This window comes from Danio aesculapii, chromosome 24, assembly GCF_903798145.1.
Source record: "Danio aesculapii chromosome 24, fDanAes4.1, whole genome shotgun sequence".
Classification (NCBI taxonomy): Eukaryota; Metazoa; Chordata; class Actinopteri; order Cypriniformes; family Danionidae; genus Danio; species Danio aesculapii.
In genome coordinates, this window is record NC_079458.1 from 39,038,837 (window position 1) to 39,062,790 (window position 23,954).

At 35.0% G+C, this 23,954-nt stretch overlaps 1 protein-coding gene across 1 annotated transcript in view; it reads left to right on the forward strand.

Annotated features, from left to right (window-relative positions):
• Window positions 1-23,954, forward strand: part of sugct (succinyl-CoA:glutarate-CoA transferase) — a 207,102-nt gene that overhangs the window by 19,496 nt on the left and 163,652 nt on the right. Inside the window, exons 7-9 of the mRNA XM_056450928.1 lie at window positions 4,665-4,756; window positions 6,497-6,640; window positions 16,946-17,041. Of these exons, the coding sequence (XP_056306903.1) occupies window positions 4,665-4,756; window positions 6,497-6,640; window positions 16,946-17,041 (332 nt within the window). The remainder of the gene's footprint in view (window positions 1-4,664; window positions 4,757-6,496; window positions 6,641-16,945; window positions 17,042-23,954) is intronic.

Sequence of the window (23,954 nt, forward strand, 5' to 3'; positions counted from 1 at the left end):
CACACAGTTCTGTCCAAACAGCTTACAAAAGATGATTTTCATCATAGCTGCCCTTTAAGGAAAAACACACTTAATTTTGACACTTAAAACAAGACAATATTTTTACCTGTCTAAAATGCTTTGTGTTTTAGATATTTGGACTAGAAAAAGGAAGACAAGCTTTTTTTTTTTTTTTTTTTTGCAGTGTGTGGCTGTAACTCGTTTTTACTCTTTGCAAGACCACTCATTGCTAGACCTATAAAAAGCTTTCTAGCCTAAATTTATTCTGGAAAAAGCTATAAAACGCTATCTAGGACTGTATATTTCTCTATAAAAACCTGTCAAAAATGTGGTTGGTGGCCAGGACTTTGCTAAGGTGTTGTGGCTGGTTCCTGTGACATTGCTACACGGTTACTTAAGTTCAGTTCGACATCAATACTTAACTCTTGGGTGCTGTTGTTTTCATCCTGGGGTGATTTTGAGGCTTCATTTAGCCACAACTTTCTCTCTGTTTCAGCAAATGAAATTATTTTTGGTGACAAATCTTATTTTGACACATATTTTGGGGGAAATGCTTTGAAATGTTTCAAAAACTCAACAATAAACTCTGGGCAGATTGACTACACCTTCATATGTTGGTGGCTGTTTTTGCCCCATTGACTTCCATTATAATCAGATTTTTTGATCGCAAAACCATGCCATCATATGCTCCTGCATTCTTGATTGTTGGTGGTTTTTCCTCCTGGTAAAAGGTAAATTTTTTTAATTTTTACTGTTTATCATCAGTTGCAGTGCAAAAAAAGCTTTCATATGGAGTATAGTGTGTGTGTGTGAGACATTTGCACACTTGATACACCTTGATAGACCTGAGAAAATCAAAAAAAGCAGCTCAGCTCTCAGAACACAATAAACACAGTAAGTGTATTTATGCACACACACTATAATCTGCTGTTTTACTCCATTGAACTCCTTATAAAAGCCAGAAACATTTTTGCACAGGCCTATCTAAAGGTTTAATGCTGCCAACTGATGATCAACAGTAAAAATGAAAAGTTTTATCTCTTCCCAACATGGAAAACCTCAAGCAATCAAAAATGCAGGATTATATGGTGTCATGGCTTTGCAATCAAAAAATATAGTTTTAATGGAAGTCAATGGGGTCAAAAACGGCCCCAAACATAACGAAAGGGTTGTCAGTTTGAACAGTACACGGGTTAAGCTGCATCTCAAAAATGATTTTAAGATTATTAGACTATATTAAAGGGTTTTATCACTCCCAAAAATTTACATTTAGTCTTAATTTACTTCCCTTAGCCAAGATGTAGTGACTTATTCTCAAGTAAAACATTAAAGAAGATTTTAGCTAAAGCTGGTGATTTAGTCAATTCTTACAGACAATTTCAAAGTCAAAGAAAAACTTATAGGGTTCTGTTTTAATGACCTAAGCGCAAAGTCTAAAGTGCATGGTGCAAAAGCATTAAAGGCGTGTCCAAATCCCCTTTTGCTATTTTATGGATGGGAAAATAACCTCTGCCCCCCGGCAAACTGGGTTGTGCTTATTCTTTTAATGAGTTATGGGTGTGCTTTGAGCATAACATGCATTAAACCAATCAGAGTCTCATCTCCTATTTTCTTTAAGAGTCAGTTGTGTTGCGCCATGGTGCATTTGCTATTTACCTGGCAGATTTTGTAAGTGGAAAAACTGAACGCTTCACTAGCAACAAAGCAATTAAACAGAGCATCTGCAGCGCGAGGATAAAGAACAAGCCTCCTTCATTCAGCGTCTTTACTTTTACTCTTTACTTTACTCCTTTACTTTTGTGGAGTAAGGAAACGGTGTTGTACTCACTGCACTGAAGACATCCATTAGCCTACATGTTTAATTTTGTTTAAGTGCAAAGGTTTGTTTCAAAACTATTTCAAAATTCAGTTCTAATTTTTCAGCAAACGAATAAATGAACAATAATAATGAAGTATAATGGTAAAACTGAGTTGTATCCAAATACACGTTCTGTTCTTATGCCCCATATGGTGATTCAGATGTCTCCAAAACCTGACAGGTGGACAAATCTAAACTTGCCCCCCGTGATGAAGAAGGCATGGTTCATCATGGTTCAGGCATGGTGTTTTTTTTTATTTATGTAGAAAATAATTTTTGTAACATTTTAATCCTTTAATTGCTTTCATATGTAAAGATATTTGTGTGTTGCTGTACATCCTGTGTGTATTAAGCAGTGTGTAAGCATTTGAACCCACATAGGCGCATAACTAACACTCTGTGCTAAACTTTAGACCTGCTTTTAGTTGGTCAATGGGGCATTCTATTTCACTTTCTCAAAGTAGCAACGTGCCAACAATGCGCCTTAACACACCTCCTTTATAGACCAGCACACCCATGAGTCCACAAAGTGGGGCAAATGGATTTGCCATTTAAACAACGTGTCGCAAAACATGAAAATTAGGGTTGTGCGGGTCTGAAAATAGCAAGAAATCGCACCAAGCACATCTTGTGCCTTGTGTGTATGATAGGGCCCATAGAGGCAAAACTAAACGAATATCGGAGTTTTAATTTTTTTGGGTGAACCATCTTTTTAACCGTGACCATTAGCAATAACACTGATCGTTGCCTTAGCAAAAACACCCTATTAAAGCAAAGAGAGAGGGAAAAATGCCATCAAGTGACTGTTTAGTGAAAAGTAACTCGGCTGTTTTTATACTCGGGCATGACAGATTTTCCTTAAGCCGCCCATACCTCTGCCAAGGAAATAAACACATCCGTAGATGTTTACCTCCAAAGTCTCAGAACTACAGTGGAGTTCCTAGAAGTGAATTAATCTGGCTGCTCTGATGATAATAGAAATGTAATCAGGTCTTTGCCCACGTTCATTCTCTTTGGGCGTGTGTCTGTGTGTGTGCGTGTGTGCTCAGCTGTAGGGATTTCTATTCGAGCCGTACTGGCAATGCAGAATATGCTGGAGATTGTAGCTCCAACATGCTCATGTTACACGAAGCTGCACATTTTCAATCTGATAATCATCCACACACCATTTTTCTCAGAAGGCTGCGTTTACACTGCAGATCTTGATGGTCATTACGATTTTGTGACCTTTGTTATCTGATTTTTTTTGATGACTCTCTTGCATCATATTTTAAGTAACTCCTAGCCGATTGTCTGCATGTACACAGCAGAAGGCAAAAGGTGCAATGACCAGGACAAAAAGATTGGCCGCTGACTTGCAGCTGATAATAAAAGAGCACTCTTTTCTCCATTCCTGTATTTAATCTGTTTGCAGGGTTATGTTTAAAGTGAGTTTGCTATATAGTTTATGACAGAAAAGTTATCAGTTGTCCATATTTTTTTTTAATTGAGGCTTTTTTAAACCAGTAGGTATTTTAATGTCATGTCCATAGCGTGATATATGCACATTTTGTATGCAATAGACTCATATTAGTTTATATTATTTACATGGTGGATGTTGTGTTCGCGCTCTCCAGTTAACATCTTTAAATACTGTACTTATTTAAGGTTTGCGACTCTGCTGAAATCTGTTCTGAAATCAAAGCGTCAGAGTTGACGTCATTCACTACGGTTTTTAAATGACGCTTGACTCACATTGACAGGTAAAAATCTGATCTACCCGCTAACACTGCAGACACGAGGGCTCGGATCCGATTCATACATTTCCACATATGAACAAGGCCTGAATCTGATTTGAGTAAATCAGAATCCATGTGATTTTTTTTCCTGCTTACACATATATGGGCCATATCCGATCTGTGCCACATGGGAGACAAAAATCTGAATTGGGTTACTTGAACCATGCAGTGTAAATGCAGCCTAAAGGTTCCGTTGACTTGAAATTTTCCCCACATGTTCGTAACAACCAAAGAAATTCATATATGAAAGGAAAACAAAACTAGTTTACAAATAAAGTGTAATAAAATGAACACATTTGACAACAGGGAAAAAGTATTGAACACATGAAGAAAGGGAGGTGTAGAAAAGGCAGTGAAAGCCCAGACAGCAGCTGAAATCTCTCAGTAGTTCTTCAGCAACCCTCGGCTCTTCCTCAGTGTAAATAAATATTTGCTCCTTCAGTCCAACAACTACGTTAGCATGATGGTGATGAAACCAGGGTGGACATTTCAGCAAGACAATGATCTAAAAGACAACCAAGGAAACTCTTAGATGCTTTCAGAGAAAGAAAATCAAGCTGTAGAATGGCCCAGCCAATCACCTGACTCGAATCCAATGAAAAATACAAAATAAAGATCAGATTTGATAGACGAGACCCACATAACACTCAAGATTTTGACACTCTGTTGAAGTCTGTGAAAAACTCATAAAATGCATGTGACTTCATTCTCCATATGAGATGCGTCTTTAAGCTGCCATCACCAAAAAACCCTTTTATATAAAGTATTAAACACATTTCAGTAGTTCAGTACTTTCTGTTTGTCTGATTCCATTACTATTACACATATTGTGACTAGTTTTTTCAGATTTTTATTGTTTGTTTTATTTTTATGTTTGAATTGTTTGGGTTTTTACCTAAATCTGCTTCAATTCCATGTTAACAGCTCCTTCAGAAATATTATTTCCAGGAAAAAACATGACATGTTCAATATTATTTCCCCCATTGTATAAACAGTAACATGGCCTGTTGATTTATTTATTTTTTCAGGGTATGGACAGACAGGGCCCGAGTCACACAAGCCTGGATATGATTCCATTGCCTGTGCGGTTTCTGGTATGATGCACATCACTGGTCCTGAGGTAAGAGCAATTCTCATTTGTTTTGCTTTATTGTCCACCTGAGTGAATCTTTGGCTCAACTATCACAACAAATGAATAGTGATATACAGCAGTATAAAAGCACACGCATCACAATTACATAATAATAAAATAAAACAAAACGTGCTGAGGTGTTTTTGTTGTGTCAGTATAATGTGTCATTTCAAATGGCTGTCAGTATTTACTTTAAACTTTAAAGGGATATTAGTTTTCAACATTCTTTCAAATATAATCTTTGTGTTCAACAGAAATAAAAAGAAACTTAAAGGGATAGTTCACCCAAACGTGAAGCTTTGCTCACTCTTTTCTCACTCTCAAGTGGTTCCAAATATTTGAGTTTTTTTTTTATTTTGTAAAAAACAAGAGGATGTTTTGAAGAAAACTGAAAGCGTAAAACCAATGACTTGCATTGTAGCAATAACAAATAATATGCCAGTAAATGGTTACAGGTTTAAAACATTTTTCAAAATATCTTTTGTTCAACAGAAAGTCAAATAGGTTTAAAACATGTAAAGTTGAGTAAATGATTTCTTTTTTGGGGTGATCTATCTTACAATTACATAATAAAATATTATTATAAATGTTTCAATATGAAGTGTGTCATTTCAAATGCTTAAACTGACTTTAAAGAGACAATTCACTCAGAAGTGAAAAGTCTGTCATCATTTACTTGGTGTCCATTTGTTTATCAAAAGGCAAAGTTCACCCAAAATGAAAGGCTCCTCACTTTTTACTCATTCTCAAGTGGTTCAAAACAATTAGGAGTTCTTTGTTTTGTTAAAAACAAAAGAAGATATTTTGAAGAAAGCTGTAAGCATTGACTTTTGTTGTAGGAAAAACAAATACTATGCAAGCTAATGGTTACAGGTTTAAAACATTTTTCAAAAGATCTTCTTTTGTGTTCACGAGGAGAAAGAAACTCATTTAGATTTGAAACAAGGGTGAGTACATGATGACAGAATTTTCATTTTTGGGTGAACTTTCCTTTTAAGATTTAAGGTTTTTTTTCTGTTGAACACAAAGACGATTTTTTAAAGAAACTAAGATGCTTTGACTTCTATTGTTTTTTTTCTCTTCCATTGGCCACCAACTTCAGACCTTTTTCAACATTTTTGTTCAACAGAAGAAAAAAAAAGTTTTGAAATAATTTGAGGGCACGGAAATTTAGTAAATTTTCAATTTTGAGTGAACTATCACAATTTACTCATCATTTTTATTTTCATCTTTTGTTAATGGTCAAAAGAATTGTGAATGAGTTCAGTCATCAATTCTGAGCTTTATACAGTACATCACTTTAAAGCATTTACAGTATTAAACAACAGAAAGAAAACTTGGTCAGTGTTGCTTTAAGTTAAATGTTTACATCCGTATCAACTATTAATCAGCTCTCCAAAATGTATGATTTATTTATTTATTGTTGTTGTGGATATCATCCCCTCATCAACTAAACAAAAAAATAAACAATAAAAATCTGCTGCAGATTGCCAATTTAAAAAGGTACCAGGGCAACACCTAACTATAAATCAATACCACTGACCAATTGTCGTCAAAAGATGTTGACCAACTTTCACTTGATGAAAAATGAATGTTGCTTAACCTGATTATCTTAAAAACTACATCACACCAGTTTGTTCCTCAATTTCCCTTGAAGTATTTTGAGTGGCGTTGGCATTCAGTTTTAGGCCCTTTATCTCCTGTTTATTTAATTTGTTCTGTTTTAAGGATGGGGATCCGGTCAGACCAGGTGTCGCTATGACTGATCTGGCCACTGGTTTATACACTCACGGAGCCGTAATGGCAGCTTTGCTTCAGAGGCAGAAAACAGGACGAGGCCTTCATATAGACTGCAATCTTCTGTCTTCACAGGTAATACTACTCTGACTTTTTGACTGCATAAACACATTAAATAGTGCAAATGTGGCAAAACCACTAATATTAGTGCATTTTTGTACAAAACACAACAAAAGGTAGGCCAATAGGATCTGGATGCAGCCATGATGATGCAAGCTGAGACTGCATATCTCAGAGATGCAATGTCAGATATAATGCACTCGATAGAGCTAGTGACGTCACTGTGAGGGTTAGGGTTAGGAGTGGGCATTAAAAAGCATTGCATGCAGCTCAGATTGCAATTGTACCAGGTCTGCATCCAGACCCCTCTCCAAAAAAAGGTGAAAAATACGAACGTTGTGTAGCGAAAACTTTAGGTGTTGTAGTTTTTGGTCCCTTATATCTGTATTTTGTGGATACTGCTGTTTAAAATGTCTGCGTTTCGTTTCATAGTGGCGTTTTAAATTCCCGCTCTCTACAACTCCAATTGTCTCAGTACAAATCAAGCAGAATGGCTTTGTGCTGGTTTGAGGCTTAATAAACCTACGTATGCTTCTCTGTCCATTCAACTTTGAACTGTTGATTCTCTTCATCAAGTTTTTGAAAAGCCAGACACTGAAAGCCACTTTGATTATTATTTTTGATTTACCTGAAAGATTTACATTTAAGAATATTTAATAACACTGACTGACATCACATTTCAAGTCTCGTTCAGCTCTTAAAATCATTCCTCATTCAGATTTGCTGTTATTGTTTCTTGCCCAGTACATCAAATGAACTTTTTAAATCAAACCAGACCACAGTTTGTGTGTGTGTGTGTGTGTTGTGTATGTGTGTGTGTGTGTGTGTGTGTGTGTGTGTGTGTGTGTTTGGCTAGAAAGCATGCAGTTCCCTGGAAGTGAGTTTAATCTGACCCATTCCCTACTCTAGAGAAAACACGGAACGTTTTGCTTTACAGTATAAATAAATCAGCTCTCCATTATCGTATAACCGTATAAACCAATCGATGTCCCCAGCTACCAGACTTCAGCATGCGCTCTTTAATTTGACCTGATGGCTTCATACAATATATTTTCTACAATTTTTCACCGTGAACTTTGTATACAACCTATACAAGTATCAAATTAAATGGCTTTTAGGCAAAGTTTCTAAATCATGCGGCCACTTTAAACTTGGCCTTTTTGGATAACTTTTCTTCTTTATGTAAGCGGTGATTCAGCTCAATTTGTTCCTGTCATAAGTAAACGTCGATGTGGACGCTGAAGCGTAATGGCTAATTCATAAGCATTATATGCATTGTAAGGATCAGTAGGCTTTCCTACCATGTCACCGTGTACTTCATGAAGAAATTGGGTTTTGAGACAGGCTAATACCTGTGCTTATGAGAGCAAATGGTAGACCATTTACAAATGTGATTGTGAATAATTTCTGCTTGCTGCTCTTTTGACTGAGCGACCTCAAAAAGCTCGCCAGCCAACCACCAGTTCTGCCCGGAAATGCACGATTACAAGAGACTTAAATAGCAGCGCTCAAACTGAAGACGTCAACACTGTTTGAGACGCCAGGAGTGTGTGGCATCATGGGAATCAGCGGAGTGTGTGGCTGTCTAGCGGTGGTGATGTTTTGCAGACTTCACCGCTCGCCAGGATAAATCTGAGGGAATACTTTGTTTCACGTTGAGTGTTTTTTTATATTCCCTTCTTGTTTCTTAATTACCTGGCGGTACATGTTTACTGAACTTAAAGACAGACTTGCAGTTTAACTTTTGCATCTGCAGTTTCACTTAGCAGGAGCGTTTTTGTTGACCTTTTTTTCACCATGGTAACCACCTGAAACCTCAAATACCCTCCTCAGCTGGTTTTCGGAGCAGAAATGCGAAATTGACTGAAGCTTTCATAGATAAATATTTGCACGCAACAAACGTGTTTTTCATTTTGTGCAGAATGACAAAAGTGTTTCCTCTACGCAGCTTGTTATTTTGTTATGACACAGAATAAGGGAGGAAAACTCATAAACTCCAAGAGGTCGCTGAAGCAGAAATGCAGCAGGAGTCTCCAAAACTCACAAGACCTCTGGAGTTTATTTGAACTCAACTCTTTTGAGTTTTGTCGTGAAACGTAGTTCAATATGTTATGTGTATGTTCAATGTATGTTCAATATGTTCAATGTATGTTCAATATGTTCAATGTATGTTCAGTATGTTCAATGTATGTTCAGTATGTTCAATGTATGTTCAATGTATGTTCAATATGTTCAATGTATGTTCAATGTATGTTCAATATGTTCAATGTATGTTCAGTATGTTCAATGTATGTTCAATATGTTCAATGTATGTTCAATATGTTCAATGTATGTTCAATGTATGTTCAATGTATGTTCAGTATGTTCAATGTATGTTCAGTATGTTCAATGTATGTTCAATATGTTCAATGTATGTTCAGTATGTTCAATGTATGTTCAATATGTTCAATGTATGTTCAATATGTTCAATGTATGTTCAATATGTTCAATGTATGTTCAATGTATGTTCAATATGTTCAATGTATGTTCAGTATGTTCAATGTATGTTCAGTATGTTCAATGTATGTTCAATATGTTCAATGTATGTTCAATATGTTCAATGTATGTTCAATATGTTCAATGTATGTTCAGTATGTTCAATGTATGTTCAGTATGTTCAATGTATGTTCAATAGGTTCAATGTATGTTCAATATGTTCAATGTATGTTCAGTATGTTCAATGTATGTTCAATATGTTCAATGTATGTTCAATATGTTCAATGTATGTTCAAAATGTTCAATGTATGTTCAATATGTTCAATGTATGTTCAATATGTTCAATATGTTCAATGTATGTTCAATATGTTCAATGTATGTTCAGTATGTTCAATGTATGTTCAGTATGTTCAATGTATGTTCAATATGTTCAATGTATGTTCAATATGTTCAATGTATGTTCAATGTATGTTCAATATGTTCAATGTATGTTCAATATGTTCAATGTATGTTCAATATGTTCAATGTATGTTCAATGTATGTTCAATATGTTCAATGTATGTTCAATATGTTCAATGTATGTTCAATATGTTCAATGTATGTTCAATATGTTCAATGTATGTTCAATATGTTCAATGTATGTTCAATATGTTCAATGTATGTTCAGTATGTTCAATGTATGTTCTGTATGTTCAATGTATGTTCTGTATGTTCAATGTATGTTCAATGTATGTTCAATATGTTCAATGTATGTTCAGTATGTTCAATGTATGTTCAGTATGTTTAATGTATGTTCAGTATGTTCAATGTATGTTCAGTATGTTCAATGTATGTTCAATGTATGTTCAATATGTTCAATGTATGTTCAGTATGTTCAATGTATGTTCAATATGTTCAATGTATGTTCAGTATGTTCAATGTATGTTCAGTATGTTCAATGTATGTTCAGTATGTTCAATGTATGTTCAATATGTTCAATGTTATGAACAGTTAAATATCCCCCTACTGTGCAATAAATATGTGCAATACTTTCTCATACACACTTGTACACAGCACCTTATATCAATATGCAATGCAATATTTTCTACATTCGCACTTGTACACAGCACCTTATAACCTGTATATTTATAACAATCTGTACATACAACTCAACATCCAGGTTTCTTGACTAACCGCATCTGTTTAATGTTTATCATTTTTATTTTTATTTTATTTTCATATTTATTTTGTGTTGTCACTTGTCACCTTATGTACACTGGAAGCTTCTGTAGCCAAAACAAATTCCTTGTGTGTGTGAAGCACACTTGGCAATAAAACTGATTCTGAATATCTGATACTATGTTGAAGCACTCGAAAAATGGACTGGACTCACAAAATATCGATATATCGATTAATATCTATACTGTAATATTTTAAATGATGCAGCCTTGCTTTTGATTAGTACACTCAAATAATATATATTTTTTTGCTGCTTGTTCCAACTCATTTGTTTTCTTTTCGGAGTAGTCCTCTTATCAATCTGGGGCCGCCACAGCGGAATGAACCGCCAACCTATCCAGAATATGATTTAGTTTAGGGGCAGGGTTTGGTGCCACGTCTTCTTTTCGAAATCATACATTTTCGTTTGACTGAACTCATTCAAATTGACAAGATGTAAAATAGTTACCTTTCCTCATGAGATCAGGCTTGTTCTCCTGATGACATCAGCTGCTCGTCAGGTCCGGATGATTGACCTAAAGTAGGTGTATATGCAGATGATGAGGGCGTGGCCTGTGAGTCTCATCACAGTTTGTTTTGTCTTTTAATTGGCCAAAAATTACAAATTGTACCTCTTCTCAACAGGGAAAAGCAGCAACAATCAAGAATGCAGAATTATACAGTGTCATGGTTTCACAATCAAAAAATGTCGCTAAAATGAAAGTCAATGGGGCAAAAACAGCCACCAACATAATGAAAGGGTAGTCAGTTTGTCAAGATTTCTTTGAAAAAACTCAAACATTTTTACCTAAATAAGATTTGTCACCAAAATCATTCCATTTGCTGAAACACAGAGAAAGTTGTGGCCAAATTAAGCCTCGAAATAACTCCAGAGTGGTTGAAAAAATCCCCAACAGCACACAATGGTTAAGTGCTGCCTACATATACAGCAGTGCTTTTTGAAGCCAAGCCTTGGACTCTGTATAAACCCAACAAATGAATGGAGGGTTCAGAATCAGGCATCTGAGTTAAATCTGCTGTCCTACACTGGCCTCGTCAAGAGCAGCATTTTAAATTGGTCACATTGTCCTGTTAGATTTATGAAAAGATCACTCAAAAGATCCACAACACTTCCAACTCTTGTTGCTGACATGATACCACAAAACCTTTGTACAGAGCGAACAAGTCAGAGCGCTCGTCCCCTGAATGATACCAGCTTGAACCAAGGATGTGGTTTCCAGAAATGGTTCCAATAATGCGATTGTTTGCGATCGCCGTCTGTTGTGGTTCATGTACATTCTCTCTTGGAACTTTTTTTTTTCTCGTACCCCTCATACATTTTTAATTGCTCCCCATTTGAAGAGAAGAAGTCCAGGCTCTGCTCCATGACTGTGTTGGATTATATACACAGTTGAATTCAGAATTATTAGCCCCCATTTCAATTATTATTATTATTAATTTCCCAAATTATGTTTAACAAAGCAAGGAAATTTTCACAGTATGTCTGGTAATATTTTTTCTTCTGAAGGAAGTTTTTATTTGTTTTATTTTGGCTTGAATAAAAGCAATTTATTATTTTTTTTTATTATTATTAGCCCCCTTAAGCAATATCTTTTTCAATTGTCTACAGAATAAACCACTGTTAACCTAGTTAACCCTTTAAATGTCACTTTAAGCTGAATACTATCTTGAAGAATATCTAGTCAAATATTATGTGCTGTCATCATGGCAAAGATAAAAGAAATCAGTTATAAGAAATGAGTTAATAAATCTATTATGTTTAGAATTGTGTTGAAAAAATAATGTTTCCTTTAAACATAATTTGGGGAAAAATGTACAGGGGTCTAATAATTCAGAAGGATTTTTTTCCCCCTCACACCCCTCAATTGCTCCTTATTTGAGGAGAGCAAATCCAGGCTCTCCTCTATGGATTTTTTCCCCTCGTACATCAGATTTCAAATGTTATAGGGATTTATGGGATGCATATGTCTTATCTGTGGGCTCAAGGGATGATGGGTCACGGTTGCTGCGGTAGAGCGTACGCTGGCAGAGATAAGTGAGTTCCGCCTCTTTTCTCAACATTCCTCGCTGATCGTCCTGTGGTCGCAGTAATCGAACCCTTCAGCAAATTTATAGGTTCTCTGCAATGGCAAAGCACTGAAGGGCATTAGATAACCACACCACACAGTTCCTCTTGGTCCAGATGAACATGGGTATTTATGGGCACCGCTTTGTGTCCTGGGAAAACCTTAGGTTGTTTGGGATTCATTATTCTACAAGTCACTTATATAATGACTTTATCCGAATTCCTACGCTTCAGTAGTGTTTGCTGGATTACAAGCGACTTTTTTGACTTTTTTTGAGTTTGCATGTTCTCCCTGTGTTCATGTGGGTTTCCTTCACAGTGAATTAGGTTAACAAAATTGGCCATAGTGTATGAATGTGTGTGAATGCGAGAGTGTATGGTTGATTCCCTGTAATGGGTTGCGGCTTGAAGGACACTTACTGTGTAAAACATATGCTGGAATAGTTGGAGGTTCAATCCGCTGTGCCAACCTCTGATAAATCAGAGACTAAGCTGAAGGAAAATTTAATGAATGATTGTTTGTCGACAAATATTTTCATTATGGAGTAGACCAGGGGTGCTCAACCCTGCCCCTGGAGATCTACTGTGTGTTTGATTAGGGTTGGAGCTGAACTCTGCAGGATGGTTGATCTCCAGGAGCAGGATTGAGCACCCCTGGAGTAGACTCTTTCAGGGCCTTAACTCGCACATAATGTATTACATGGATTCCTGGTCCTGGAGGTCCGGTGTCCTGCAGATTTTAGCCACAACTTGCCTCCAACACACCTAAGAACTAGATTAACTTGCCCAGGTGTGTCTGGTTGGGGTTGGAGCTAAAATCAGCAGGACACCGGACCTCCAGGACCGAGATTGAGAACCCCTGGTGTATAATATTTATATGTTAAAATAAAATGTCTCCAAAGATTAAAGGGCAACACAAATGGAGTTATTTTCTCTGTAAAGAATGAAATGATTCTGAGAATAGTCGCCAGCGATTCTAGTCTAATTTTAATTTAGTCAGCTGGAAAAGCGTACTCTACAGAGGAACATATTTTATATATATATATATATATATATCTATCTCACAGCAAGAAGGTCACTAGTTGAAGCACCGGTTGGGTCAGTTGGCATTTCTACTACGTCTCTCAGCTGGCCTAGGAACGCCTTGGGATCCCCCAGGAGGAGCTGGAGGAGAGGGCAGTCTGGGGTTCTCTCCTAAGACTGCTACCCCAGTAACCCGGCCCCAGAAAAGTGGTTGAAAATGAATGAATGAATTGAATAATTGTGCAGCGCAACGTTTGGTAACAAATTATTCCCTGATAACACACTTTAGAAACTCAGGCAGGGCGTCACCATTCTTACATAATCTCCAGCAAGAAAGTGTGCTTACTCTGAGTCTGCCTTCTGCTGTTCATTTCTGTGCTTTGTAGTTGCAGTTTTTTTCGTCCCAAATATTTTTAATTCTGTTTATCGTAACATGAACAGCTGTTTGTAGAAAAAGAAAAAATCAAACCGGCAACATAAAGAGAGATGAAAAACAGAGGCACAGGTATTTTTATTAACAATAAATTACATATTAGATGTGTTTTTATCCACTGTTTCTAAATTATTGACACATTTTCACCTGTTTTCCACACTGTCTATGCAGAGTAAGGTAACAAATGTATTGTCAATTATTCCGGGTATGTCTTTGGTTTTGGGATTGAATGAAACAGCTTGAAGTTTTTATGTTTTCTAAGATGTTGTGCCAAAAACAAGCAGAGAAGACTTGAGATGCGCTTTACTTCACGCTGTTGTGTTTTAATTGTGGGATATCATGGCGAGAGGAACATATGTGCAGCAGATTTGGGGAATGAGGATATCCAGTGACCTCTTGCTACCCTGTAAATGTTTATCGTGTGTAAAATTAAAGATCTGCGGTGTATACAACACACAAGGTGCTGTGAGTGTAACAAGATGCTACTTGGCTTTTTTTGTCTTTGATATTATGCCCGTCTCATTTGACTTTTGGGCTTTGCGTTGGACAAATAGAGTTTGTAAAGTAAGCGGGGGTCTATTGGGAAATAACTTGAGCTCAGTCCCTCTAGGGCGAGTCAGATCTTTTAGTGGCCTTGTTTCCAGAGCCTCCAGGCAGCCATTTTTTAGGGTGCAGTGGTTAGCACTGTCGCCTCACAGCAAGAAAGTCGCTGGTTCGAGTCCCGTCTGGGCAGTTTGCGTTTCTGTGTGGAGTTTGCATGTTCTCCGCGTGCTTGCATGGGTTTCCTCTGGGTGCTCTGGTTTCCCCGACAGTCCAAACACATGCGCTATAGGAGAATTGAATGAACTAAATTGGCTGTAGTGTGTGAATGAGTGTGTATGGGTGTTTCCCAGTACTGAGTAGCGGCTGGAAGGGCATCTTCTGTGTAAAACATATGCCGGAATAGATGGCAGTTGATTCCGTTGTGGCAACCCCTGATAAATAGGGACTAAGCCGAAGGAAAACGAATGAATGAATCCTAGTGGGTTGCAATTGCTTGTTCTCAGTGGTACCAGAGGGCTTTTTTATTAATATTTTGAGCAGAAGATCAGAGGGTCAAACAATAATTACATTTTTCACAGCCTTCTTTGCTTATATTTACCAAGGGTAAGAGATAATATTAGCGAGGGCCACTGTATAACAGTCATCCTAGTCACGAAGTTTAAATAAAGCTGTAAAAAATTGTCAAAAGTACTGTTTTTTACGATGCCCAGGTGACATCAGATCAGAAGCAGTGCAGCTGAGTCAATATTTTGCGATGGATAACAGAGAATGTTAAGGGAGGCGTGATATTTTGTCAGATCAAAGCGTGTCAGTGATGATTTAACAGTCTGGAGGTGATTGTTATTGACCGACCCGCCGAACACCTTCAGCTCAACCCCGTTCATCACTTTCCAGCTAGTTTATTTCCATGACGTCTTACGCTGAGACTCGTGTTTACCAAAACTCTGGATTTCTGTGTTTAAACTGCTGGAAACAATCTCAGTTTTGCCCATGTGCGAGCGTATAAAACTCATTTAATAGTTCAGCAGTTTATCATTCTGGTGTCGTTTCTTAAATCAGGTGAAGGTTTAGCTGAGGACGGCTATGATGTTAATAATATAGATATACTGTGATTATCTAGATCTAAGCTCATTGAATGATTAACAACTGGTCCTGAAGTTGACATGTAGTATAAACAGAGCAAATGTGTAATGTGTTCAATGTGTAATACACTACGTGGATCATGTAATAATTACCTTATGAGACAAATATAAAGAGATCAAAATACACTTACAAAATACAAAAGGGCTAACATGTTATTTTCATTTGCAATAATTTTCCTGCACAATAAACAATTCTCGTTTGCCCAACATCAGCCATCAACTTTCAAAATTATAATGTTAGAGATAATTATTAGTTCATTTAATTTAAATCACAATGGAAAAGAGTATCTGGTCCATTAAAATATCAGATGATTTGAGAAGGGTTATATACATATACAGTGGTGTGAAAAAGTGTTTGCCCCCTTACTGATTTCTTATTTTTTTTGCATGTTTGTCACACTTTAATGTTTCAGATCATCAAACTAAATTAAATTATAGTGAAATATGACACAAGTAAACACATCATGTACACATCAATGATTTTTTTCGTCTTAAACCTAATAACTGGTTGGTCCATCTTTAGCAGAAACAACTGCAATCAAGTGTTTTTAATAACTTGCAATGGGTCTGTTACAGCGCTGTGAAGGAATTGTGGCCCACTCTTCTTTGTAGAATTGTTGTAATTCAGCCACATTGTAGGGTTTTCGAGAATGAACCACCTTTTCAAAGTCATGCCACAGCATCTTAATTGGATTCAGGTCAGGACTTTGACTAGGCCACACCAAATTCTTAATTTATATATCTCCAAACAAATACAATTTTGGCTCACTCTTCTTTGAAGAATTGTCCTAATTCAGCCACTTTGTAGGGTTTTGAGCATAAATCACCTCTTTAAAGTCATGCCACAGCATCTTAATTGGATTCAGGTCAGGACTTTCACTAGGCCACACCAAAGTCTTCATTTATACATCTCGAAACACATACAGTTTTTGCCCACTTTTATTTGAATGAATTGCTGTTCGTTCAAATGAGAGATTTGTGAGGGGTTTACTCAAATATGTTAAACACTGTAAGATCATACAGACTATAAGGGTCTGGAAAGCCAGTGGCAACAACTAGCACCAACGAAACCCAACTCTGTTGTCGCCTTGCATTGGATCATGTTTGTAAATAGTACTGTAAATAGTGATTACATTTTCGTTTTTGGGTGAACAAATCCTTTAACTGTATGCTGTACGCTATTCTTAAATGTTTGTTTGAAAGATTGAAGCAACTCTTGCAGTTTTTTTTTGTTGATTGACTTTCCAGATTAACAAACAGTGGGATGAAGGTTTTACTGCATGGTCACTGCTTAAAACTGCTGTGTCAGCCATCGAAGAGTATGCTGAACTCAAAAACAGCGTGGTGTAATGAGCTTACTGACACTTAAGGAGATTTAACGCTTATTTTCTGTTTTTCTCTCTCCTTCACTGTGTATACAGGTTGCTTGTCTAACTCACATCGCTGCAAATTACCTCAATGCTGGGATTGAAGCCAGACGGTGGGGAACTGCTCACGGGAGTATCGTGCCTTATCAGGTACATACTGTTCAAGTCAGATTTATTAGCCCTCTTGTGAATTTTTTACTATTATTATTTTTTTTCTGTTTTAAATATTTCCCAAATGATGTTTAACAGAGCAAGGGATTTTTCACAATATTTCCTGTAATATTTTTTCTGCTGTAGAAAGTCTTACTTGTTTTATTTCGGCTAGAATAAAAGCAGTTTTTAATTTTTTAAGGTCAGTATTGTTTGGCCCCTTAAGCAAATTTTTTTTCAATTGTCTACATAACAAATAATCGTTATATAATCTTGCCTAATTACCCAAACTTTAACCTATTTAACCTTGTTAACCGCTAATAATAATAGGCTGAATACTAGTATCTTGAAGAATATCTAGTCAAATATTATGTGCTGTCATCATAATGAGGATAATCGAAATCAATTATTAGAAATGAGTTATTAAAACTATTATGTTTCTAAATGTTTTGGGGAAAATCATCTCCCTGTTAAACAGAAATTGGGGAAAAAAATATACTGGAGGGCTAATAATTCAGTATAATAATTCTGACTTAAACTGTACTTTGTATGGCTTTTGAGTATGGCTTTTCTGTCAAATAGCAATCCGCAAAAGAGTGATAGTTGAAAAAATTGAACAGTTAAATAATTTTCTTGTTTAATTTATTTAGCTTTTAATGAACTTTTGTTATTTAATGAAGTGTTAAAGGGCACCTATGATGAAAATCATCGTTTGTAAGCAGTTTGGACAGAACTGTCTGTAGGTACAGTATAGTGTCCACAGTCATGTTAGGGTGATAGAAACCCAATAAGTCTCTTTTTTAAAATTTCCTGATGTTAAAATAGGATCCAAATCCCTCCCATTTTAAGGCCGACTGCAACGTGAGGGTGGTTTCCCCGCCCACTGATTTGATTGGCAGCCCCGTATTAACATGTCTCTGTGTATAATCATATCAACAAGACAGGACGTGCACAAAGCAACTGTGACTAAAAGATCTGTTCAGCTCTCTGTGATCATCAATCATCATCAAATGTGATCGAGAATGAGTTTTACAAGTTTAAAACTTTTTAAAACAGCGCATGTTTGTAATGAATTACAGCGATTTTACCATCTTTATCAGCACAGCCGCATGTCAGTACAATTATAAAAGAAGACGCTTCAATCCCGGTTTGTGGACGTTAAATCAGGTTTATTTTGTACATTAACATAACAGATATCCATACAGCAGTGGATTTTAACGTGTATCCTGTCACATTTGCGTGCAAAAACTGCGCTATCTGTGTGTGTGTGTGTCTGCTGTGTGTGTGTGTCTGTGTGTGCTTGAAATTAGTAATCACATTGTCTGTGACTCATAATTGCTAAAAAGGCTTAAATTAACTCCACAACAAATACATCAAATAATCATTGGGAAAGTTCTTACTGTAGTATTTCTCACAAACGTTACATGAGATCTGCTTTCTTCATGTCTGTCACTGTGCTGTTTATCTGACGGAGACACTCTGACATTGGGAAAGGTGGATGGGAGAACCAGCATTAATGACACAGGCCATAAAAACAGCTAGAGTGTGTTCAAAGCAGAAATTCCAATGTTCTGAAAGGTCTAATAAATAATCTGATGGGTGTTTTGAAACTTTACAGACACATTCTGCAGACACAAAAGACGTATCTTAAATCTTGAAAAAGGAGTAAAATAGGTGCCCTTTACATTAAATTGAATATTAAATGAAATAAAAATTAGTTTAATTTGTTTCAAATGATATTTAAAAAGTCTTTGTTCATCTTAAACAGTTCTCAAATAGTTATTATTGTTATTGTTAGGTCATTACAACTATTACATATAATAAATATTATATTACAACTATATTACTTCAACTTTATTAAAATTAAACTAAATTCAGTATATTAAATGAGTTCAATTAAACATTTTATATTGTATAATAAAATACATGATCATTCTCGGACCCTTATTGTTTATTATAATGGTAATTTAATTAAATTAAATGTTCAAATAAATTAAAATCAAAATAATTTAAATCTTATATGTAATTAAATTAGTTTAATTTAAGGTAGAATTTTAGTTTTAAATGTTAAATATAATTTGCATACAATCCAAAAATTGCAAACAAATTGAAATGAAAACTAATAATTACATTAGATAAGAGATGCTTGTTATATTAAATATGAGAATTATTTTACTACTAGTTCACAGGCATTACTTTCATCATATTTAAATAAAAATATTTTAATGCATTATTCAATTTGTAAAAAAAAGACAATTCCGATTAAATAAAATTAAGTATATTTAAATTAAATTACGTTAAATTAAATTAAAGAGATTTATTAAAAAGATATTTAAAATATATAAAATAATATATAAAAATAAAATGTGATAAAATAAAATGAAATAAAATACAAAATGAAAACAAATAATATTCAAAATATTAAAATTAAATTCAGTTTAATTAAAGCTGAACTGAAACTTTAATCTGAATAAGACTATCGAGATCTCTGCAGGTCTTTGTCACTCTCAGTGCTTTATTGCTAATTCATCATTATATTTATTTGCTCTTATGAGTCAGTACATGCTAATAAACCCCACAATACAGCATTTCCTCTAAATGTTCTGTTTGTTATGATTGTGTGTGTCTGTTCCAGTCTCGTCTAGTTGTGTTTGTTCGCACTCTTCTACTGTGAGTAATGGTGATTTACAAAGGACTGACCAGTGCACACAAACATTTGTTTGACCGCTGCATACGTCCAACCAGCGCATACAAACATACAAACCTCTGTTTGTTTCTCACAATTATTCACGGGGAGATTTTTCTGTGGAGAGTTTGATTGGATTTTTTTGTTGAACTCTGGAATAGATTGTCTTGGTTCTGCCAAACGCCTCTTTATCTGCTCTGTGAGGAAAACAGACTCTCCATTTACTTTACTGTGTTCGTTTTACTGCTTATTTATTCAAGTGATTACAGCTTAATACTGCTGAACTACTTTAACTACTCTTCTGTAGGACTGAATGACTGCGATAAATCTGATGCTATGTGCTAAGCGTTTTATCGATGGCTTTCTGCAGTGGATGGGTGATATGAACTTTAATATTCTCTGGTATTTATTGCGATCACGATATTTTTGACAGTCATTTATATACAGTTGATGTGAAAATTATCATTATTATTTTTTCCTTTTTCAAATATTTCCTAAATTATGTTTAACAGAGTATTGACTTATCAGGTCTTTTTAAAAATTAGACATAAAAATATGCATTAATGTTGGGTTGGTTGGTTGGGTGGATGGCTGGTTGGTTGGTTGGTTTGTTGATTGGGTGGTTGATTGGTTGATTGGTTGGTTGAGGGATTGATTGGTTGGTTGGTTGATTGGTTGGATGATTGATTGATTGGATTGATGGTTGGTTGATTGGTTGGTTGGTTGGTTGGTTGGTTGGTCGGTGGGTCGGTTGGTTGGTCGGTCGGTCTGTCGGTTGATTGGTTGGTCGATTGGTTGGTTGGTTGGTTGATTGGTTAGGTGGGTGGTTGATGTTTGGTTGTTTGGTTGGTCAATTGGTGGTTGGGTGGTCTGTCGGTCGGTTGTGTTGGTTGGTGTTGGTTGGTTGGTTTGAGGGGTTGGATGTCTGGTTGGTTGATTGATTGGTTGGTTTGGTGATTGGTAGGTTGGTTATGTGGGTGGTTGAATGTTTGGTTGTTTGGTTGGTCAATTGGTTGGTTGGGTGGTCTGTCGGTCGGTTGGTTGATTGGTTGGTTGTTGGTTTGAGGGGTTGGTTGTCTGGTTGGTTGATTGATTGGTTGGTTTGGTGATTGGTAGGTTGGTTAGGTGGGTGGTTGAATGATTGGTTGTTTGGTTGGTCAATTGGTTGGTTGGGTGGTCTGTCGGTCGGTTGGTTGATTGGTTGGTTGTTTGTTGGTTTGAGGGGTTGGTTGTCTGGTTGGTTGATTGATTGGTTGGTTTGGTGATTGGTTGGTTGGTTAGGTGGGTGGTTGAATGATTGGTTGTTTGGTTGGTTAATTGGTTGGTTGGATGGGTGATCGGTCAGTCAGTTGATTGGTTGGGTGGTTTGATGGGTTGATTGGATGATTGATTGGTTGATTGGTTTGGGTGGGTGATTTGATTGGTTGGTTGGATGATTGATTGGTTGAACAATTGATTGATTAATTTTATTTATGGATCAAGTTGTGATATGTACATTTGTTTTTTGGTGCTTTAACTATCAGTAAGGAGGCAGGAATTTTGGTGGTCAATCACGCTTTTTGAATTTCAATGATGAGTCAAAGACATTTTTTCAGCAAATGTGCTCTCATCATAGTTTATGCACACTTTATCTAAATTAGTTGTGCACTTAAGAAATTTTCAAATTTTATCTTAATAAGGATTTTTTTAATGTGATAGTCCAAAATCTGCATAAAAATAGGTGGATGGAAACATCTGTATTGTTTCTTTTCTTAAAAAAAAAAATCTTGTTAAAGACAATCAGCAAAACACATATTTTATATGCTATTGCAAGTCCCAACTTTGTGAAATTTAAGTAGTAAAAAAAATCCTACGTCTTAATGACCACAATCTGTGTAAGCAAATGAAAATATAATGTTCACGTTTTTTGTCGTCAGTAAAGTGGATTATTTTGAGTTATTGCTGCCTGTACACGATGATGAGTAAGTGGTATCATTTATCAGATTTTCCCACCGCTTCTGTTTTTAGTTTAATAAAAACATGTCCTCAGAAATATGATTAAAATCAAATATTCTCTATGAGGTTATGCTGTTAGAATGTTCACACATTAATCACACGCATATAAACACACACACACACACACACACACGCACACACACACACACACACACGCACGTACTGTACATATAAATGTGCAAATGGACTAACATTTTAGATATGAGCTATGAGACACCAGTAAGTTATTTCCTATCTTGCTGAGAGGCAGCGTGACTCTGAAAAATATCATGAGAGCATTTTGGCACTCTCATTGTTGGACATTTCTGATGAAGTTTTATCTGCAAATCAGAAGTTAGAAGATATGTACATCATGACAGGAATAACATTAACTTAATAAACATGTACCAAAGCTTTTTGAAACACTGGTCCCTATCATACACCCACCGGAAACTGCGTACACATACACATAGATTTTTAAATGATCATGTTATACTGAAGATTTTATTATATTATATATTTTTTTATATTATTATAAAAACTAGGTGCTAGGAAAAAAACCAGAGTGATAGGAAAAGTTTTTTAAAGTTTTTGCATTCCCTCGCAAAACCATTTTTCCACAAACACTTACTGTTTACTTCATACATGTCTACCCTCTCATTTCTTGCCAGGAATCGCCCATATTTTACCAATCTATCTGCTGAAATTAATATAAAAATGTCTGCATTCACTGTCTTTCCATAAAAGCTTTGTGTCAATTATCGTCCTTTATGTGCAGTCTCTGAATCAGTAAATGCATGTACTGGATCAGCGCTTCTGTACACGCCATTTAAAGAGGAGCGAAAGTGCTGGACACTTTGGGATTCGGGTGTGTTTTTAAACAGACAAATACTCTTAATAATATGTAAACATGTCCGTCCTGCGTGTGTTATTTTAAACACAACTAATTTTCTCTTAAATGAGCACAAACAGTTACTAAAGCAATGGAATGCTTTCATTATAGATCTGTGCATTCTTTAAAGTGACACTTCTGTTATCAAACAAAACAAAACGAGAGATTCATTTGCTGCTCTTCACTTGTTTGATAACAGAGGTGTCACTTTAAATGGTGTGTACAGAAGCTGATCTGGGATCAGTTTATCATACGGAGCGCGTCCGTCAGTCTGAGCTTACACACTGAGCTTACAAAGGAAGGACGAAGATCAATGCACAGCTTTAATGAATAGAAAGTGAATGCAGACATTTTGATATTAATTTCAGCATGCTTTTAAGATTAAAAATAAATCAGAATTATGGGAAAATACTGAATGATAAGATAATAGTGGGATAAAATGGTAAAATATGGGAGAATCCTGGCAGAAATGAGAGGGTTGACATTTATAAAGTGAACTGAAAGTGTTTGTGAAACAACATTTTTGCAAGGGGACACAACTTAAAAAAAAATGCTTTCCTATCACTCCCACCCACTTTTTATTTTCTTCCACCTATTTTTTTCCCACCATCACGTCCTTTCCGTGTCTATTATATTATATTATATTATATTATATTATATTATATTATATTATATTATATTATATTATATTATATTATATTATATTATATTATATTATATTATATTATATTATATTATATTATATTGTGTTATATTATATTGTGTTATATTATATTATATTATATTATATTCTGTTATATTATATTATATTATATTATATTATACTATATTATATTGTGTTATATTATATTGTGTTATATTATATTATATTATATTATATTATATTGTGTTATATTATATTGTGTTATATTATATTATATTATATTATATTATATTATTTTATATTATATTATATTATATTATATTATATTATATTATATTATATTATATTATATTATATTATATTATATTATGTTATATTGTATTATATTATATTATATTATATTATATTGTATTATATTATATTGTATTATGTTATAAGATATTATATATATTATATTATATTACATTATATTGTATTATTTATTTAGATTATATTATATTTATTATATTTATTATATTATATTGTGTGTATTATGTTATAAGTATATTATATTATATTATATTATATTACATTATATTGTATTATATTATATTATATTATATTATATTATATTATATTGTGTTGTATTATGTTATAAGTATATTATATTATATTATATTATATTATTTTATATTATATTATTTTATATTATATTATATTGTGTTGTATTATATTATGT